This window comes from Alosa sapidissima, chromosome 2, assembly GCF_018492685.1.
Source record: "Alosa sapidissima isolate fAloSap1 chromosome 2, fAloSap1.pri, whole genome shotgun sequence".
Classification (NCBI taxonomy): Eukaryota; Metazoa; Chordata; class Actinopteri; order Clupeiformes; family Clupeidae; genus Alosa; species Alosa sapidissima.
Window position 1 is genome coordinate 32003708 of NC_055958.1, and position 18725 is coordinate 32022432.

Genomic DNA, 18725 nt, shown 5'->3' on the forward strand with positions numbered 1-18725 from the left:
ATGAATGTGTTTTGAAGTGACGTTTTGTTTGACCTCTGTATAATGACAGATTTTTTTTTGTCAGCCATCTGTATATTACATTACATTACATTACATTTGGCTGACGCTTTTTAACCAAAGCGACTAACAACATGGTAAACAGTAAGTTTTAGAACAATTCTCACAGTTTTAGGACAGTTTAAAAAAAACATTAGAGTACAGTAAGAGTAAGTGCGTCGGTGAGTGCTGTTTTTAACAGTTACTTGTCAGTTTAAAAAGGCTGGTGAGTGCTAGGATCAGTAAGACTTGTTGTAAGTGTTGCTATGAGAGTAGATGTTCTATATTAATAGATGTATCTATATTAATTCTGCCATTAAGTATCTGACATTTGTATAAATAGTTATTCTTGTAGGTAATGCTAGGAAAGCCAGGCCTTATATGGTGGTATGTGTGACATTGGTGAAGACGGTCACAGAAAGGCTTGTGTAGACTATTGATGTACAGAACTCACGGTGCCACATATATTTTATCAGAAGCGATCAGTGGTTGATTGCCCAATTTAATTTTGGGGCAGCCGTGGCCTACTGGTTAGCGCTTCGGACTTGTAACCGGAGGGTTGTCGGTTCGAACCCCGACCAGTAGGCACGGCTGAAGTGCCCTTGAGCAAGGCACCTAACCCCTCACTGCTCCCCGAGCGCCGCTGTTGTTGCAGGCAGCTCACTGCGCCGGGATTAGTGTGTGCTTCACCTCACTGTGTGTTCACTGTGTGCTGAGTGTGTTTCACTAATTCACGGATTGGGATAAATGCAGAGACCAAATTTCCCTCATGGGATCAAAAGAGTCTATATATACTTACTTATACTTATACTTAAAGGTTTTAGATAAATAATTTTTCACCTGTGTAGGCTATGCATAGAATGATGCATTGACTGCAGTCCACCGGTCTTCCCCCAGACGATCCTATCTTTTTGCCCTGGCCCAGTGTTCTGTTCTGTTCTGTTCTGGTCTGTTCACGGGTCCTTCCATCACGTCTGTGTACATGCTGTCCTGTGGCAAGGGCCTGTATTTCACCACCGCGCACTCCCTGGCTCTCCCAGAGCCCTATGCTGGTATTTACGACGTAGTCGTCGTCAGTGGCAGAGACCGCTCTGATGGAGTCTGGGTCAGTGGCTCACTGCCGTCTACCTTGAATGAGAATAAGAATAAATACTTTATTCATCTCGAAGGAAGGACCATTCCTACCATTGGAAGAAATGACCCGTGTCTTAGAGAGGAACATTTGGGGAAGATTAACATGTCGCTGAAGGTGACATGACGGTGTTCAGGATGCTCATCAGCTTGTGAAACATCCTCCTCTCTGCCACCACCACCAAAGTCTAACTGAATTCCACCCCCTATGACACAGCTGGCTTTCTTAATAACCCTGATTTAGCCTGTTAGCATCCCTCACTTTCATGCCACATCCCCAGCACACCACTACATAAAAAATGGCATTAGATACAACAGACTGTATGCATCTGCTGCATTGACTGCACTGCACTAACAATCTGCTGAAAGCAACAGTATGCACCCAAACAAGTTATGGTATATTTAATTTTATCATCATTCATTTCAATGATGTATGGTAATGTGAAGGTCAGATGTATGTACTCCTGTGGTCCAGGACAATATAGCTTTCATAGCACATATCAACTGGATTTTCAAAAGGAATGCAGGGTTTTTTTCTTTTGCATATCTCTTAGGGTTGTTGCCTTGCTAGTTTTTAAATCAATAAGCATAGAGATATTCACACACACAAGCCTTCAGCCTTCATCTCATTGCTGTATTCTCTTTTCTCCTCCTCCTCGTCCTTCTCTCTCTCTCTCTCTCTCTCTCTCTCTCTCTCTCTCTCTCTCTCTCTCTCTCTCTCTCTCTCTCTCTCTCTCTCTCTCTCTCTCTCTCTCTCTCTCTCTCTCGTTCTCGTTCTCGTTCTCGTTCTCGTTCTACCATGGCAACAGACTCTTGGATCTCTCAGTCGGCGTCGTTCCCCCGGAACCAGAAGCAGCCGGGCGTGGACTCTGCGTCGCCGGCCGCCTCCCTGGCCAAGCCGCTGGGCCAGTCGGGTTCGGGATCGCAGCAGCCCCCGCGCACCGTCAAGGTCACGTGCGCCAACTGCAAGAAGCCGCTGAAGAAGGGCCAGACGGCGTACCAGCGCAAGGGCTCGTCTCACCTCTTCTGCTCCACACCCTGCCTCTCTGCCTTCTCCCACAAGCCCCAGCCCAAGAAGAACTGCACCATGTGCAAGAAGTACGCCCTCATCCGATTTAATTCAGAGCTTTTAGCATTAGACATTTTAAATGTGCTCGAATGCTTTTTTTACATTCACATTTACCTTTAGCTGTATGTATTTTGTGTAGCAATGTAATGAATAGCATCTAACAATTTGACATTTGAATTTGCACGAAATACGCATAATGTAGAAATACGCGAATTGTCTTTGCATGACCCATTCAGACATTTTTTTTATTTATTTGATAGTAAGACCTGTCGACTGTTGATAATAAGTATGTCTGGATTAGCGGTTCCCATAGCTCTCCTCCTTTGGTCCACAGGGACATCACAAGTATGAAGGGTACCATCGTGGCCCAGGTGGACTCCAGCGAATCCTTCCAGGAGTTCTGCAGCACCGGCTGCCTGGCCGCCTACGAGAACAAGCAGGTGCCCCCCAAGAGCGCCATCAAGACCAAGTGCACCGTCTGTGGCAAACTGACGGAGGTGAGCGAGCGTGTCGACAGGGTAGGAGCCCTAATTCTGACCAAAGTCCACGGGTTTGAGTGTCGGGGAGCACACACTGTTAAAAGGCCTCTTAAGCTGTATGTGTTATTTTATTGGGCTAATTGCCACTATTGTAGGTTAGCTGACAGAGGTGGGTGCAAGGGGCCAACATGGGTTAATCCCGGGGATCTTATCACACGGGTGATCGCCCACAATGCATCACTCATCAGGGACACATTGGTGCACGCATACTGATTATAGCACCCTTCTTTGGATGAAGTGGGGTTGGCTAGTTTGCTCTTTCCCTATGTAGATATGAATATGATATTCTAAGCCAACGAAAACACATTTGTAGTTACTGGTGTTCATACGCTCATGGAAACATGAATACTATATTCCACTTCTGCAGATTGATCTCCCTAAATCTTATACACTATGTCTTCAAATGCATATGAACCCAGCACCAGGAAATTGTGGAAATAGTATTCTTCAGTCTGTGTGTAGATGTCGATCACCCTGTATCAAGAATCGTGTCCTATCAAATGTCCAGTATTGATTAATTATTATTTAATTATTTATGATGAAAATGCTTTGCCTATTTAAATGGATTTTATGGCTGAACAGGCGAATCAACTGTACTGAAAGTGGCCGTGAAATGTGTCGTTTTACAGATTCGACACGAAGTGAGCTTTAAGAATGTCACACACAAGATCTGCAGCGACGCCTGCTTCAACCGCTACCGCATGGCCAACGGGCTGGTGATGAACTGCTGTGAGCAGTGCGGCAACTACCTACCAAACCGCGCCACCGCCAACCACTACCTACTGGTGGACGGGCAGCAGAAGCGCTTCTGCAGCCAGAACTGCATACGAGACTACAAGCAGGTCAGTGGGTCCACATGCCCGGCAGTGAGGGAGGGAGATGGAGAGTGCGATGGTCCCAGGTGGATAATGACCTTCTGAACGGGAGCCACAATGGGAATATATGCTGCCCATGTTAACTCTTCAGCCGGTACTGTTGGAAAATATCTGGCTTCATTGAATTTACATTGTTGTGGAACAGAATCTTTTGTTAGATTGTTCAAAACTCCCCTGCTGAAGGCTTAATGGTGGGTCAGCAGACATATATCCCAGTTCCGATACTGGGATATATGATATATCAAGATGTAGGGTCTGGGAACTTACCATTGGCAGTGCTCAATCCGTGGGGCGGGATAAACGGTTGTCTTTCAAATTTCCTCTGCAGTGGACAAGAGTAAGGAGGAGGAAAGCGATACTCCATGACATTACCCAGTTATGCTACAACACACTGCACGCACACATTGCTTTGAGTTCACTGCACACACACAAATGCACTGAAGATAGTTAGGGTACAGTAGGGTTACAGTGTAAATGGAGCCATTTGGAAAGTTTAAGACAAAACGGTTCAAATGTAACAGTTTAAAAGAGAACGCGTTCACTTCAAACATTTGCCTCTGCTCAAAGAATTTGAATGCACCTCAGTTGGTGGTGGTTGTTGTTGTTGTTGTTGTTGTTACAGGCTCACGGGAAGATGACACCGTGCACTGGCTGTAAGACTCTGTGCCGCTCCTTTGACGTGACTCACTGCATCGGGGCCACGGGAGCCATGGAGCCCTACTGCTCCACCGCCTGCATGAACAAGAACAAGATGGCCGCCGTGCAGAGTGAGTGCTCGCTGTGTGTGTGCGAGAGATTCCCATCTTGGTGGGATGTGTAGCATTTTGTGTTTGTGGACTCTTGAAGTCATTACTTAAGCTGACTTTTAAGTAATCAAGCACCAATAGTTGTCATCTATTGTATTTATAAAATGGATTGGATGAGGTTGCCCCCAAAGGCTATGCTTCATGCTGTTCAGTTCTAAATGCTTATTCAAGTCTTGCTCGAAAACTGCACCAGTTTGACGTCATTTTGGTCTCAAATGAAAATATACAAATTTTACCATCCAAAACCAGACACTAAAGGTTTTTGTTAGACCAGAGTTTCCCTTTAAGAGAGCTTTGCATTGGGGGACGTTGTGGTGCAACTGACTACAGTGTCCATACCACAATCGGCTCCAGAGTCCAACCCAGGTCATTTTGAATTCCCATCCCAGCTCTCTCTCCCACTCGCTTCCTTCACTGTCCTGTCATAATAAAGGCAAAAAAGCCAAAACATACTTTTAAGAAAAAGAGAGCTATGCGTAAACAAATGCCTAGTGGGCCAACATTCTTCTACAACGATGTGAAGGACTGATCAAATCATACAGAATGCAATTACTTATTATTAGTTTTTCACACATTGCTTCTGAATTTTTGGCTTAATTTTGTTGAATGAATAATGACACGGTGGTGTCGGTGTTGTGTGTTGTTTTACACCTGAGGTTAGATTTACATTATTTTAGGATCTGGTAAGGACAAGATTATTATTTGTATTATGTCCTGATACGTAAAACCATAGAACTCAAAGAGGGTGTACTTTACTGTACTTTGTGTCTGTGCAGGCAGCATATTTATGTAAACTTTCTCTCTCTCTGTCTGTCACCCTCTGCATCTCTGTCTGTCTCTCTCTCTTTTGTCGTTTGCTTTCTCTTCCTTTTCTTTTCTCTGTCCCCCACCCCCCTGTGTCTGCGTTCTCTTTCTTTCTTGGTTTCCCCATCTCTTTTTCTTTCTCTCTCCCCCCCACCCCCTTGTGTCTGAACTCTTTCTTTCTTGGTTTCCCCCCATCTCTTTTTTCTCTCTCTCTCTCGCTCTCTCTCTCTCTCGCTCTCTCTCTCTCTCTCGCTCTCTCTCTCTCTCTCGCTCTCTCTCTCTCTCTCTCTCTCTCTCTCTCTTCCTTTGCAGATGTTGAGCCCTCGTGTCACTTCTGTAAGAGGAACGCATTGCCCCAGTATCAGGCCACCCTCCCTGAGGGGAAGGTCTTAAACTTCTGCAGCTCACATTGCGTGACCAAGTTCCAGGTGCGTCAAGCACGCACACCCACCTCATATTGACATCACTCTCCCCCTCCTACACGCACACACACACCTCACCGGGAGGTAATTTTGCCTGAAATAGGCATCTGAACATGCTCTTGCATTCATTTTGTAATGTGTTGTTTTTAATGCAGTAAAATACATTTTCATGAAATGCACTCCAGAAGCAATGGTAGCAGAGATGGAAAAGGAGTCTTCCAAGGAGGATGAAGACACACAGTTCCTCTTAACAGAAGCCTTATGCAAGCAGAAATAGTGTGTGTGTGTGTGTTTGTTGCTTGTGTGTGTGTGCATGGTGTGTGTGCTTGTCTATGTGCGCATACGTGCAGATGATTATCTAATAGCTGCGGCTCTCGACTCCCACCCCTCCTGTCCTGCCTCCAGAGTGCGGCGGTTCAGACGTCCACCAACGGCCAGGCTCCTGTCTCTGCGGCAGGCAACGACATCCAGCTCAAGTGTAACTATTGCCGCGGAGCTTTCAGCCTCAAGCCAGAGACCCTGGAGTGGGAGGTGAGCGTGTACTTCTGCTGCTGATTCTTCTGATGCTGCTGATGCTGCTGATGATGCTGCTGCTGCTGCTGCTGCTGCTGCTGCTGCAGCAGTGACCTCTAGAAGAGGCAGGCTGATTTTACGGTTATAGCTGATGTTACTGTTTACACTTGCAAGAAGCCAAAAGTGGTTTAATTTTTTAATGTGCCAGGCAGTCATGTATTCATTATAACCAATGGCCCAGCAAAATGGCTGGTGATGTGTTTTCAGAGTTCAGTTCAGAATCTAACTAATAAATATATATATATATATCTATATATATATATATATATATATATATATCTATATCTACTGCCATTAAAGGGACACAAAGACAGGCAAAGTTTTCGTGTTAATTACTCATCTTCGTAAGTCGGTATATGATTAAATGACTCATTACAGGGCAGTGTATCGTACCCGCCGACCGAAGCAGGATCAGTTTACATCCTGCTTCCACAGCACAGAGGCAGGCTAAAGAAACGCTAGCGATTGTTGCAAGCGTATGTATAATGCCAGAGCCGGCGAAGAAGCAGCGAAAACCCTTGACGGAAGATGCAAAGAAAAGGAAAAGAGCTTCAGACAGAGCGAAGGGGGAGTTTCGTAGAGAAAAAGCATCAGGCTTGCCTGGTGTCCCTTTAAAGTGCAGCATTATTAGCTTCTGGGCTTCTTGGCCTTGTGTTACGCCTCTGTGTTAGCAATAGCCGTGGCTGGAGGCATTATGTTTTCGAGTTGTCTGTACGTACAGTATGGTACGTCTGTCTGCCTCGATCTCGTAAACGCGATATCTCAAGAACACCGCAAGGCACGTTCTTCAAATTTGGTATGAATGTTCAAATTGACTCAAAGATGAAATGATTAGATTTTGGAGGTCAGTGGTCAAAGTTCAAGGTCACGGTGACCATGAAAGTCCCATTCTTGCGAACGCTATATCTAGAATGCCTTGAGGCACATGCTTCAAATTTAGCACAAATGTTTACTTGGACCCTAAGAGGAACTGATTAGATTTTGGGAGGTCACTGTGATGACATGCATGACCCATTTCTGTGAAAACATAAACTGTTGAGTTGCCTTTCCCTGGCATAGAAAAGTTTCACTGCGCACACCGCAAAGACTTCCCACCGTCAATTAAAATGTAGGCTGCATTCTGCTGCTGGTGGGATATGCAGATACACAGGCGCAATGATCAGGATTATATCTCCTTACCGCAGTATCTGATTATTACATTGTGCTATAGGCAGCGATGACTTTCTGATAGCTTTGTGGTCCAAATGTGCATTACAACATGTGGGACTTAGACATTAATAGAGTCCTCAGATTACTTCCTACTTCTCCCAGGACTGATGTGACGTGGATGCTCTTGGGTTGCGCTTTAGTTCTCTGCTATGCCTGATGTCTCATCCTTTCGCTGTGTATGAGCTGTTCTCACTGATCTGTGTCTGTGTGTGCATGCTTGTGTCTGTGTGTGTGTGTGTGTCTGTGTGTGTGTGTGTGTGTGTGTGTGTGTGCGCTACAGAATAAAGTATACCAGTTCTGCAGTAAGACGTGCTGCGAGGACTATAAGAAACTGCACTGCATCGTGGCCTTTTGTGAGTACTGTCACGAGGAGAAGACACTTCACGACACGGCCAAATTCTCCGGGGTCAGCCGGCCCTTCTGCGGCGAAGGTCTGTACCAGCCTCTCCTCTAGCACTGCCATTAGCGCTGCACTTCTGCCATCTTCTTCCATAACATTAATAACTAAGCCACGGCAATCTGGCCAGAGAATGAGTTCACGATTTGTTTGCCTTTATTTACTTCAAAATCAAATGAACCTTCACATCCTTCCTGACCTGTTGGCCTACTGTTAATAGGTGGAGTGTACTGCATAGTTCTCGTTGTTTCTAGCTTGCTGTCAATCAAATGGCAGGAACGTGACCAAGCACATAGTTTATGTCGCATACAAACTCATTGGGTCATTTAACTCTATTTGCTGTCTCAGCTCAAGTTAGTATTGTATAATTTTCTCAGACAGCTAGCTGAACGGCTACAAATCACAGTGTCTGTCTGTCTGTCTGTCTGTCTGTCTGTCTGTCTGTCTGTCTGTCTGTCTGTTTGAGGTGCATTATATATTAGGCTTTCAGACTCCATTAGTTTCCAGCTTGTCAATGCTGGCCTAGTTGAGTCCTGTGCCAGGAACAGCAGCTAACCAACAGAGACCTCTCTTCTCTCCTCTCCTCTCTTCTCTTCTCCTCTCCTCTCTTCTCCTCTCCTCTCTTCTCCTCTCCTCTCTTCTCCTCTCCTCTCTTCTCCTCTCCTCTCTTCTCCTCTCCTCTCTTCTCCTCTCTTCTCTTCTCCTCTCTTCTCCTCTCTTCTCTTCTCCTCTCTTCTCCTCTCTTCTCCTCTCTTCTCCTCTCTTCTCCTCTCTTCTCTTCTCTTCTCTTCTCTTCTCTTCTCTTCTCCTCTCTTCTCTGCTCTTCTCTTCTTCTCTCTTCTCCTCTCTTCTCTTATCTTCTCTTCTCTCTTCTGTGCTCCTCTCTTCTCCCCTCTTCTCTCTTCTCCCCTCTCTTCTCCTCTCCTCTCTTCTCTTCTCCTCTCTTCTCTTTCCGCTGCTGAACACGGCACAGTCTCCCCCGCAGCATGTAGACATAGTCAGGGCTACAGCACTGCAGCATTTGTTACTGTTATGAGCATAAAGCATTCATATAATTGTTTAATGGCAAATGTCTACAATGCTTCAAGGCATGATGCACGTGTGTGTGTGTGTGTGTGTGTGTGTTTTTGTGTTTCTCAGTCTTGTGGGTTCTTGCTCATGTATTTATTTGTTTTTGTTGGTTCAGGCTTTTTATACTACATGTGTACATGTTCAGAAGAGAAGAATACCTAAGCCAAAAAAGATATTTAGTACATTAGCGTTTCTCCTCCATCTACCCATGTCCTTGATTGCCTAGCCTTTCTGCCCCCCCACCCCCACCCCACCCCCATCCCCAACACACACACAAAAAACACACACATTAACATCATCACTGTCATCACCTCACATACATACAGCACACTGCTTGCTACAGTAAGCCTCCTCTACATACTTGCTGCACACTGCCCCCCCCCCCCCCTACATACACAGCACATTGTCTTCAGGATCTTCTCCAACACACATCCTCTACATACTTACAGCACACTGCCCCCACCTACCCACACGCACACTACTCACATACATCATACATACAGTACTCTGCTTGCAATAGTAAGTCCCTTCACCATACTTGCAGTACACTGCCCCCCCCCCCCCCCCCCCCCCCCCCCCCCCCCCCCCCCCCCCAATACACAGCACATTGTCTCATGAGGAAGCTTCTCCAACACCCATATTGCACACTGCCCTCTCCCCACATACACAGCACACTATCACATCTCCCCTGTCATCCCCCCAACACACACACCAAGACCCCTGGCAGTTGGATTAGCCCCTTGAGCCGTGGATCTGCCCAAGGTTTCTTCCTTGGTAAGGGAGTTTTTCCTTGCCCCTGTTGCTCTTGGGTGCTCCTTGTTGGTGCCCCCCCCCCCCCCAATTCCAATCCTCCCTCACCTTTCTTATGCAGCCCTTGCCACTTAATCTACTAAACCCCTCTTCTACTGCACTTTTTACCCCCCCCCCCCCCCCCCCCCCCCCCCCCCCCCCCCCCCCCCACTTTGCACAAATAGGCTGACACCAGACATAATTTCACTGCATTTCTTACTTCCAGTAACTATATGCATGTGACAATAAACTTCCTTGTATCCTTGTAACTGACACTATTTTGTTAACTAAGCCAGTAGAATTAAACAATGAAGTTCTCTGAAAATCTAGGTACCTATGTTATCAGCAACACAGCCGTCTGAGCGTTTGTATCCAATAAAATGCCTCCTGATAACCTCTCATCAGTTAGATGCCATGTGGCCTTTAGCTGCCTCTAGATGGAGTCCTCTTCCTCTCAGTTCTCTCATCTTAACCCCCCGCACACTGCAGGTCAACATGGTCAGTTCACTCACTTGATCCTGAACATTCTCGCTGATGGGCTTTGGTACAGCAGCATGAATGCATTATTAGAATAAGGGGTGCTGTAGTTATTCAGCGTTCCTTTTCTTTTTCATCTATTAATACCGTAAGGAAAAGATTGTGATATCAGATTGTTGATTTTCCCCTCTGGTTTCCACCCTACGCAGGAAGTGTATGATTGATTAGGGCCCTCCCTTGCAGCCTTTTGCTAATCAGACCCCTCCTCCCTCCCTCCTCTCCTTTCCCTCCACTGCAGGTTGTAAGCTGCTGTTCAAACAGAGCTTTGCGCGGCGTCTGGGCCTCAAGTGCGTCACCTGTAACCACTGCAACCAGATGTGCAAGAGGGGCATCACCAAGCAGTTTGACAGCGTCACCAGGGACTTCTGCAGTGAAGCCTGCTCCAAGAAGTTCCACGACTGGTACTACAAGGTCAGAGGTCACAAGGCTTGGATTAGAGGGGGAAGTGACGGGGCGGAACTTTTAGTAGGTAATGATTGTAGATCACCTTTTGAGGCTCTTGAGATCGTATTTCAGAAATGAACATCAAATCGGGTATTGCCATAGGGAAGCTACCACTCCCCATAATAAAATGTGCAAGTTTGATGTGGGATATTTTAATTAAATATATATAATAAAATGTTTACCACTATGTGAATAGTTTTGAAAATTGCTTTTGTTATTTTATGCTTTTTATTAACTTGTGTCAACATTATGTACATAGATGGCTTGGCTATTCGAGATTTGGAAAGTGTAAGCTTGAAACTAATAACACTCCTCATAGAGATTATATTAGATTTCTATCAATTTATATGGAAACCAAGCACGGAGCATGACTGCAGTGTTGTACTTGCTCTCTCTGTCCACCAGGCGGCGCGCTGCGACTGCTGCAAGGTGCAGGGCAACCTGACGGAGTCTGTGCAGTGGCGCTCGGAGATGAAGCATTTCTGTGACCAGCAGTGTCTACTGCGCTTCTACTGCCAGCAGAACGAGCCCAACATGGCCACCCAGAAGGGCCCAGAGAACACGACCTTAGGTACCGTCCTCCCTTGTGGTGACCGCTCCCCTCTCCTGTCACCTGTCTGAGATGGGTGCACACACACACACACACACGTACCTGTGTTTGGCTCAAGGTCTCTCATGGTCTCAGTGCTGACACGTGGTCTCTCTTGTTTCTGGCAGGAATTGGTGTGCAGACGCAAGCAACCAAGGTGACGGTGAGTGTGTGTGTGTGTGTGTGTGTGTGTGTGTGTGTGTGTGTGTGTGTGTGTGTGTGTGTGTGTGTGTGTGTGTGTGTGTGTGTGTGTGAGTGTGTGTGTGTGTGCGTGTGTGTCTGAAGATACAGCTGGTGTGTTCGTCAGAGGTGCATACTTAAGTTATCCCACTTCAATCATGACGAGTTGTCGAGCCGCGAAAGTTACTCAGAGGGTTTAAGTTAAAAAGCTAAAAAGCTCCTGTGTTTTTGCCCTCTTGAAGAGAGTTTAGATTATGTCCTCTCTGCTGCTACAGTTGGTGGTCTTGGACATCGTTTTAAGTCATGGGATTAAATGTGCTTTCTGTGTTCCCGTAGCTCTTCAACCAGGGCCCGGTGTCGTACGCGGGCGGAGGGATCCTGAAAGACGTGAAGAACAAGGCGGTGTTGTGCAAACCCCTCACTATGACCAAGGCCACCTACTGCAAGCCGCACATGCAGAGCAAGCAGCTGCAGACAGGTGTGTGTGTGTGTGTGGTTGTGTTATTGCTTGCAGGTTTTGATTTGACCCTCTGTACAGATGCATGTGTTTTGACCACAGTCAGTGAAAAGCAACAACTGAATTGTAACACTCCAGTCAATTGACCAATCCCAAGCCCCTCCTCCCATTGTCAGTCCTATAGTTACTGTTGCTAAGTCGGACAAGTTTGCAGGAAAGTGTGCAAGAACGCCTGTTCAACATGGGTACGCAGCACCATTTAGCCGAGTGCAACAGTGTATGCTGGATTTCTGGGCGTCAAGTAATATTGATATATTCAAAAAACAGAGGCCAGAAAGGCCTTCAGTATGCGGAAGGACGCATTCACAATGTCTGCTGTTATCAACGAGGTGGAACACCACAAATTGAGAAACCAATCTGGTGTTACGGATCTTAATGGGATGCATGTTAACCAGGGATAAACAATTAGCACGTTATCACAAGCAGGTAGGTTACCTTATTTGCTGCAGATGTGACTCTGATTCAATAAACAGGTCTGTGCAAACATATGGTGTTGACGTGTCCATAAGAAAATCTAACCATATTTCGAGGATTAATTGGTGGGACCAAAAAAGGAAAGATGGGACCAAGTGCTGCAGATCCAAGTTCCCACGCAACTTGGGAGAGTGGCTAGCCTGTTAAGCAGCTCAAATAAACGAGGAAGAGTTCAAATAAACATGATACAAATGTAGGCTATTGAAAAGAAACCACTAGATCTACCCGAGTTTAAACCCATACAACGCACGACATATCTGCAGTTTGCAGACATGATTCGTCTTGCACAAGACTTCATCAGTGCCCTCTTATGCTATACTTAATTTAAATGTGGGCAATGTAGTAGGCCTACTGTAATATTGGCAATTTCGACACTGCATAGCCTATACAGCAAGGCATAGTTTTGAATCGGCACATGATTTGATCTTTAGAAGACATTGGCTATCTCTCGTTCAGCCATCAATGATGCATCGCAATAGGCTATTATTGCGTTTGTTGAAAAAATGATCGTTAGCTTATTTCTGTGAACAGTCTTCTATCCCAAGTTAAACATGGCAAGGTAGCCTGTGCCTAAAAGCTGAAAGTATTCTTGTTGTGTGTAAGGCGAAACGTGATTGAAGGTGTAGCCTATTTGCACGTCTTCCAATGGTATGAGTGTGCGAGTTCAGTTCCTGCAAGGTATATTTTTTTGCGTAGGCTTATGTTGTCGTTTCAACAGTGGAAACCAGGTTTAGTTATGTTTTTGTGTGTAGTTATGAACACAAATAAAGGGAACATTTTCGTACACACTCACTTTTCTTTACTGAAAAGTAGCAGCCTATCCAAAGTTATGCAAAGTTAGGCCTATGTCTTTTAGCGTTTCACACGGTCAGGATATCGGATGTCACTTCTACAAGTATCCCAGGCATATATTTGAACCTTTTTGAGCTCTTTAGTTATTTAGTTACTTAGGCTACTCGCAAAAGAAGCATTATAGCATTTGCATAACCGGCGTATTGTAGGCTACAGAATGGACACTAGAAAATTCAAAATTGACCGAGGTTCACTGAGGTCCTCCGAAGTCCTCATTGTGACATAGTAAAAAGGGGCGGGGTTTGGGATCTGTCAATTGTCCATAACATCCAAAAAGCCGCTTATAACATGAGCAAGTAGATCAAGCTGGTTGTTTAGCTCTGTTGTGCTTTATGTTTTCTCTCAAAAGCACATTTGACACAGTGGTGCCATCCTGCTTACCTTGAGTTTTTCAACTTTGGGGTGTAGAGGAAAGAAACGGCCTTCTGGCTTTCCCGAGTGTACACTTTTATATCTTCTAAGCACATAAACAGTGTTTGTGTGTTCAGATGAGGCCGGCACGGATCAGCTGGTGAAAAAGGAGTACGTCCCTGTGCCTATCCCGGTGCCCATCTACGTGCCTGTGCCCATGAACCTCTACGCCCAGACCACCCCTGTGCCCGTCACCGTGCCCATCCCAGTAAGAACTCGCCTCTGTCGACCTTCCTGTCTCTCCGGGCATTATAGACCCTTTCAACAATAAAAACAAAAACAATGCTTGAACGTTCTATTTGGGCCCCAATCTACTTCCTCTGCATTAAGATAACATATGGAATGTTAAAACGGAAGCCTCGTGGGGCCAATTATGATCCTGATAATGGAACTCTCTTGATTACGGTCTATGGACCCTTTCAAGAGTTCCATTATCAGCATCATAATTGGCCCCACAAGACTTCCGTTTTAACATTCCATATGTTATCTTAATGCAGAGGAAGTAGATTGGGGCCCAAATAGAACGTTCAAGCATTGTTTTTGTTTTTATTGTTGAAAGGGTCTATAGTTTTCATTTTTTATCTGATAAATTGATACTATATTCACCCCAAAAGGAGTTTAGGAGTTAATTGTCTATTTTTGCTCGCTTGTATTGTAACCCACCCTTTCCATATCTTTTATGCTTTTACTGTAAATGGACGCAGAGAAATTTGCATGTTGCATGCATGTTGATTTTTGTTTTCAGTGGAATTCACATGATCTGCTTGTCAACTTGTCATTTCTTGCCTCTGTTCCCCACCTACCACATGTCTGTCTTCATTTTACACTATTCCTCCCTTCCTCACCTCCTCCCTTCCTTCCTTCCTCCCTTCCTCACCTCCTCCCTTCCTCCCTTCCTCACTTCCTCACCTCCTTCCTTCCTCCCTTCCTTCCTTCCTTCCTTCCTCCCTTCCTTCCTTCCTTCCTTCCTTCCTCCCATCCTCACCTCCTTCCTCACCTCCTTCCTCACCTCCTTCCTTCCTCCCTTCCTCACCTCCTTCCTTCCTTCCTTCCTTCCTCACATACTGACTGTGTTGTCTCCTCTAAGGTGCCTGTGCCATTAGTCCTGCCCACCACGCTGCAGAACGTGGATCAGATACTGGAGGCCATCAACGAGCTCAGGGCCAAGCTGCCCCCAGACCTGCTGGCCATGGAGGACACCAAGCCCGACCTCATAGGTGAGCAGGTGGAGGACCTGAGAGAAAAAATATTTACATTTTTTGCTGTAGACGATCCTAAGATTTATTTATTTATTTATTTATTTATTTATTTATTTATTTATTTATTTTTAATTTAAAGGTAATCTTACAAGTAAATATTAATATGAATTAAATATGTGAGGTTTGTTTATTCTGGATGCAGCTCTTAATCATGCTTCTCTATGTAGCTCTGTGGTGTAAGAGGAGCTCACTTACTCCTTGTGAGCAGACATGTTTAAAGGAGTGTGTGTGTGTGTGTGTGTGTGTGTGTGTGTGTGTGTGTGTTTCAGTGGTGAAGAGTGAGGAGGTGTTGGGAGCTGGACAGCAGGTGAAGAGGGAGAGGGTGAAGAGCGAGAGCAGCAGCGGCGGCAGCAGCAGCAGCAGCTCAGAAGAGGAGGAGGAGGAGAAGGATGACAAAGAGGGGGACAAGTACGAGCCTGACCTGGATCTGGAAAACGACTTCCCATTAGGTAGACTAGACGCATTTATGTTCTCTCGTTACAAAGTTAACTTTGGTCATAATAGGGTCGAGACCACGCCCACTATATATCACACACTGACTGTAATCACTATATCATCAAAGCCTTGCTTTGTTGCCATGGAGCCATCGGTTACTCTCTCCGGTTGCCGCGGCAACACTTTCGCCACTTGGCGGAGAGGTGTTGCATAAAGGCAGCCGTTGTGGTGGTTGTGTGGAGGGGAGGGTCTCTGGTCTCCTGGAAGAGGGTACAGTCATTTTTCTATTGAAATTCCGCGGACGGCTATTTTTAGGCCCACAGTCATCTGTGGACGTGACACTGACCGTCAGAGGGGATTTGGAGATTGGATATTTATACACAAAAGGATTTGGATTGATGAGTAAGAGGAAGGGAGAGAGAAGGGGGGGGGGGGATGGGCAGTGGAAGCAAACGAAAGTTTGGGCCATTGGCGAGCTCCCCGACATTATGCAACGGTATGTGCTGAGAAGAGCAGCATTGACCCTCTGGGGTTCTGGACAGTGGTCAGTCTGTAACACTGCAGGGGGTTTTCATTGGGCTTACGCTGGCTTTGCAGGCCTCTTTGGGCTCTTGGTCCATCCGTGTGTCGGCGTCTCCCCATGTCCTGCTATCAGTTGGGAGCAGGGGGCAGTGTGTGCCATGTATGTACTGTGTATGTGCTGTGCAAAGCCCATATGGGCTGAATGCAAAGAAATGATACAGAATTTAATTAAGTACCTCACATTTCTCCATGCCATTGCTACTCGTGTGCACACACACACACACACACACACACACACACACACACACACACACACACACACACACACACACACACACACAATGGAACCAGAGAGCGAGAGAAACTGAGATGAATAGCAGTTTGGTTCTCCTCTTCCATGCAGGAGACTGTTGGAGATGGCGAAATTACTGTGTGTCTGTGCATGATCTAAATGTGTGTTAATAACCATCAAAATGAGTGTGTGTGTGTCAGCGTTTCCGCTTGAAACGGGAAAAAAAAGTGACCGGCAGAGGTTTCATTTTCCGGAGATTTTGATGACATGCCGGTCAAATATCCTATTATCGCTTCTTAATTAGTCAAGTTGAGGAAAACTGGAAGCAGGCTATGTAGCTTAAAGAATGACATAATCACGCCATATAGAATGCAACATGTTTTTTAGCCTACTAAACATGCTTAACTCCAACAGCGGTGGCCTACTGGTTAGCACTTCGGACTTGTTACCGGAGGGTTGCCGGTTCGAACCCCGACCAGTAGGAAGCGGCTGAAGTGCCCTTGAGCAAGGCACCTAACCCCTCACTGCTCCCCGAGCGCCGCTGTTGTAGCAGGCAGCTCACTACGTCGGGATTAGTGTGTGCTTCACCTCACTGTGTGTTCACTGTGTTAGTGTGTTTCACTAATTCACGGATTGGGATAAATGCAGAGACCAAATTTCCCTCACGGGATCAAAAGAGTATATATACTCTTACTTACTTACTTACTTACTTACTTACTTACTTACTTACTTACTTACTTAACTAACTAGTGTCAATTTAAAGATCCGTTATTTCCATTTTTTGGATTAGACTAGCCAGTGTCTATGCTGTTTTCATGGACAGCAAGAATCCGCTTTGTTCATTGTTTTAAATACCGTTGTTTTGTTGCTTCTACCCACGTTATCTCCAGTGGTTCAACAGTTTAACTTGCGCAGATGTGCGCACACACATTGAATGAGCGCTCACACCACTACCCCCTAATGCTATGCCTCTTTATTTGATAACCATAAATTAAGAAATATTTCCTAATCTGGAAAATGTTTAGTTTACTTTTCTTTCGGTCCACGGTTCCATGAGTTCATAGAGTTCCGCGGTTGCATTCAATTGTGCCACAAATTATCTGCGGACCAGCAATGTCCTTCGAGGAGGCCCTAAGCCTGCAGATCATAGACAGAGAAAGCATATTACCAGACAGTGGAAACCGTGGTGTGCGTGCGTGCACGCGCGTGCGTGAGTGTGTGTGAGATCTAAATGTGTGTGTGTGTTTTATCTAAATGTATGTGTGTTATCTAAATGTGTGTGTGTGTGTGTGTGTGTGTGTGCGTTCATAACCATCAAAATGAATGTGTGTGTGCATCTCTTCTCCATACAGCCTCGGAACCTGTGCCTGTAGCAGAGGGGTTGGATGCAGAGATGGGCTTCACACTGCCCCCTGTGCTAGCTGAGGAGAAGGAAGAGATATCTCGACCCAGGGCCAGACGGAAGGTACTGACCTCACGCACACACGCAACCGCACACTTTTAGATTGTGAACACACACGCGCACAGCCATGTGAGTGTGCACAGACAGACACACACACACACGCAAGCGCACGCTTTTAGATTGTGAACACACACACGCGCACAGCCATGTGAGTGTGCACAGACAAACACACACACACACCTGTCCTATGATTATAATCAACTCTACTGCTGTTCACATCCTGATGATTGTGATGAGTGAGTTATGAAATGAGGACATTTCTGCAGCCAGTGCGCACGTCTGCCCTTAAGTACCCTGTGCTCCAGCAGAACTATAATAAAACTTCTGTATTTGTGCCCAGTTCTGAATCTAGCTGGGTATACTCTCAGCAACATAAAGCTTCCTTTCAAAGACCTCCTAATAAAGCAGATTTGGTTTGTCGATCTGTTTGATTTATCTGTCTGTCTGTCTGTCTGTCTGTCTCTGTCTGTCTGTGTGTAGGGATCGAAGCGGCAGGCGGTGGAGGAGGGCTCCCCTGCGCCTGCGTCCCCGTGTGCGGAGGCCGATCTCGGGGCCGGGTCAGAGGAGGGGGCCATCCCCCTCAGACCCCACTACGGGCTCAACGCCTGGAGGAGGTGGGCCGCCACCGCTTCCCAACAGGAAACAGACGCCCCTGCGCAGGAAGGACCCAAACAAGGTGAGTCCTGTGAAGTCCCCACCACAGGGGGCAGGACAGGAAAAGGAATGGGAGGTTTTTAGAGACCGTCAGAGAGTGAGGAGGTGTGAAACATTGAACGCCCCTCTAGAAGGCTTGGAAAGTTAGTAACGTAGAAGTTATGAATGGTTGTCTGAGCAACCATTGGAAATGTGATCAATTTGATAATTATGTTCCGATTGTTTGTTGAAGTGTATGATCGACTTGGTTAACTTGCTTCGTGAACTTGCAAGCAACAATAAGCAAGGCTCGCACAGCATTCCCCAAAGTTCATTGGGTTTGTTACTCTCCTCCATGGTGTCTAATGATTATATCTCTATTGCTGTTCACATTCTG

At 46.0% G+C, this 18725-nt stretch overlaps 1 protein-coding gene across 7 annotated transcripts in view; it reads left to right on the plus strand.

Annotated features, from left to right (window-relative positions):
- zmym2 (zinc finger, MYM-type 2) overlaps positions 1-18725 on the plus strand; it is a 58491-nt gene that overhangs the window by 10642 nt on the left and 29124 nt on the right. For 6 of the 7 annotated variants that reach the window (XR_006024648.1, XM_042068389.1, XM_042068354.1 and 3 more), the window contains exons 3-18: positions 1977-2265; positions 2571-2754; positions 3405-3617; positions 4273-4417; positions 5573-5688; positions 6088-6213; positions 7745-7895; positions 10497-10669; positions 11108-11273; positions 11420-11454; positions 11808-11949; positions 13803-13933; positions 14813-14942; positions 15254-15433; positions 17586-17698; positions 18176-18371. Coding sequence is in view for 6 of the 7 variants with exons in the window: in XM_042068389.1 (XP_041924323.1) it covers positions 1977-2265; positions 2571-2754; positions 3405-3617; positions 4273-4417; positions 5573-5688; positions 6088-6213; positions 7745-7895; positions 10497-10669; positions 11108-11273; positions 11420-11454; positions 11808-11949; positions 13803-13933; positions 14813-14942; positions 15254-15433; positions 17586-17698; positions 18176-18371 (2490 nt within the window). In the remaining variant the exon portion in view is untranslated. The remainder of the gene's footprint in view (positions 1-1976; positions 2266-2570; positions 2755-3404; positions 3618-4272; positions 4418-5572; positions 5689-6087; positions 6214-7744; positions 7896-10496; positions 10670-11107; positions 11274-11419; positions 11455-11807; positions 11950-13802; positions 13934-14812; positions 14943-15253; positions 15434-17585; positions 17699-18175; positions 18372-18725) is intronic. The other variant, XM_042068398.1, reaches the window with a different exon arrangement.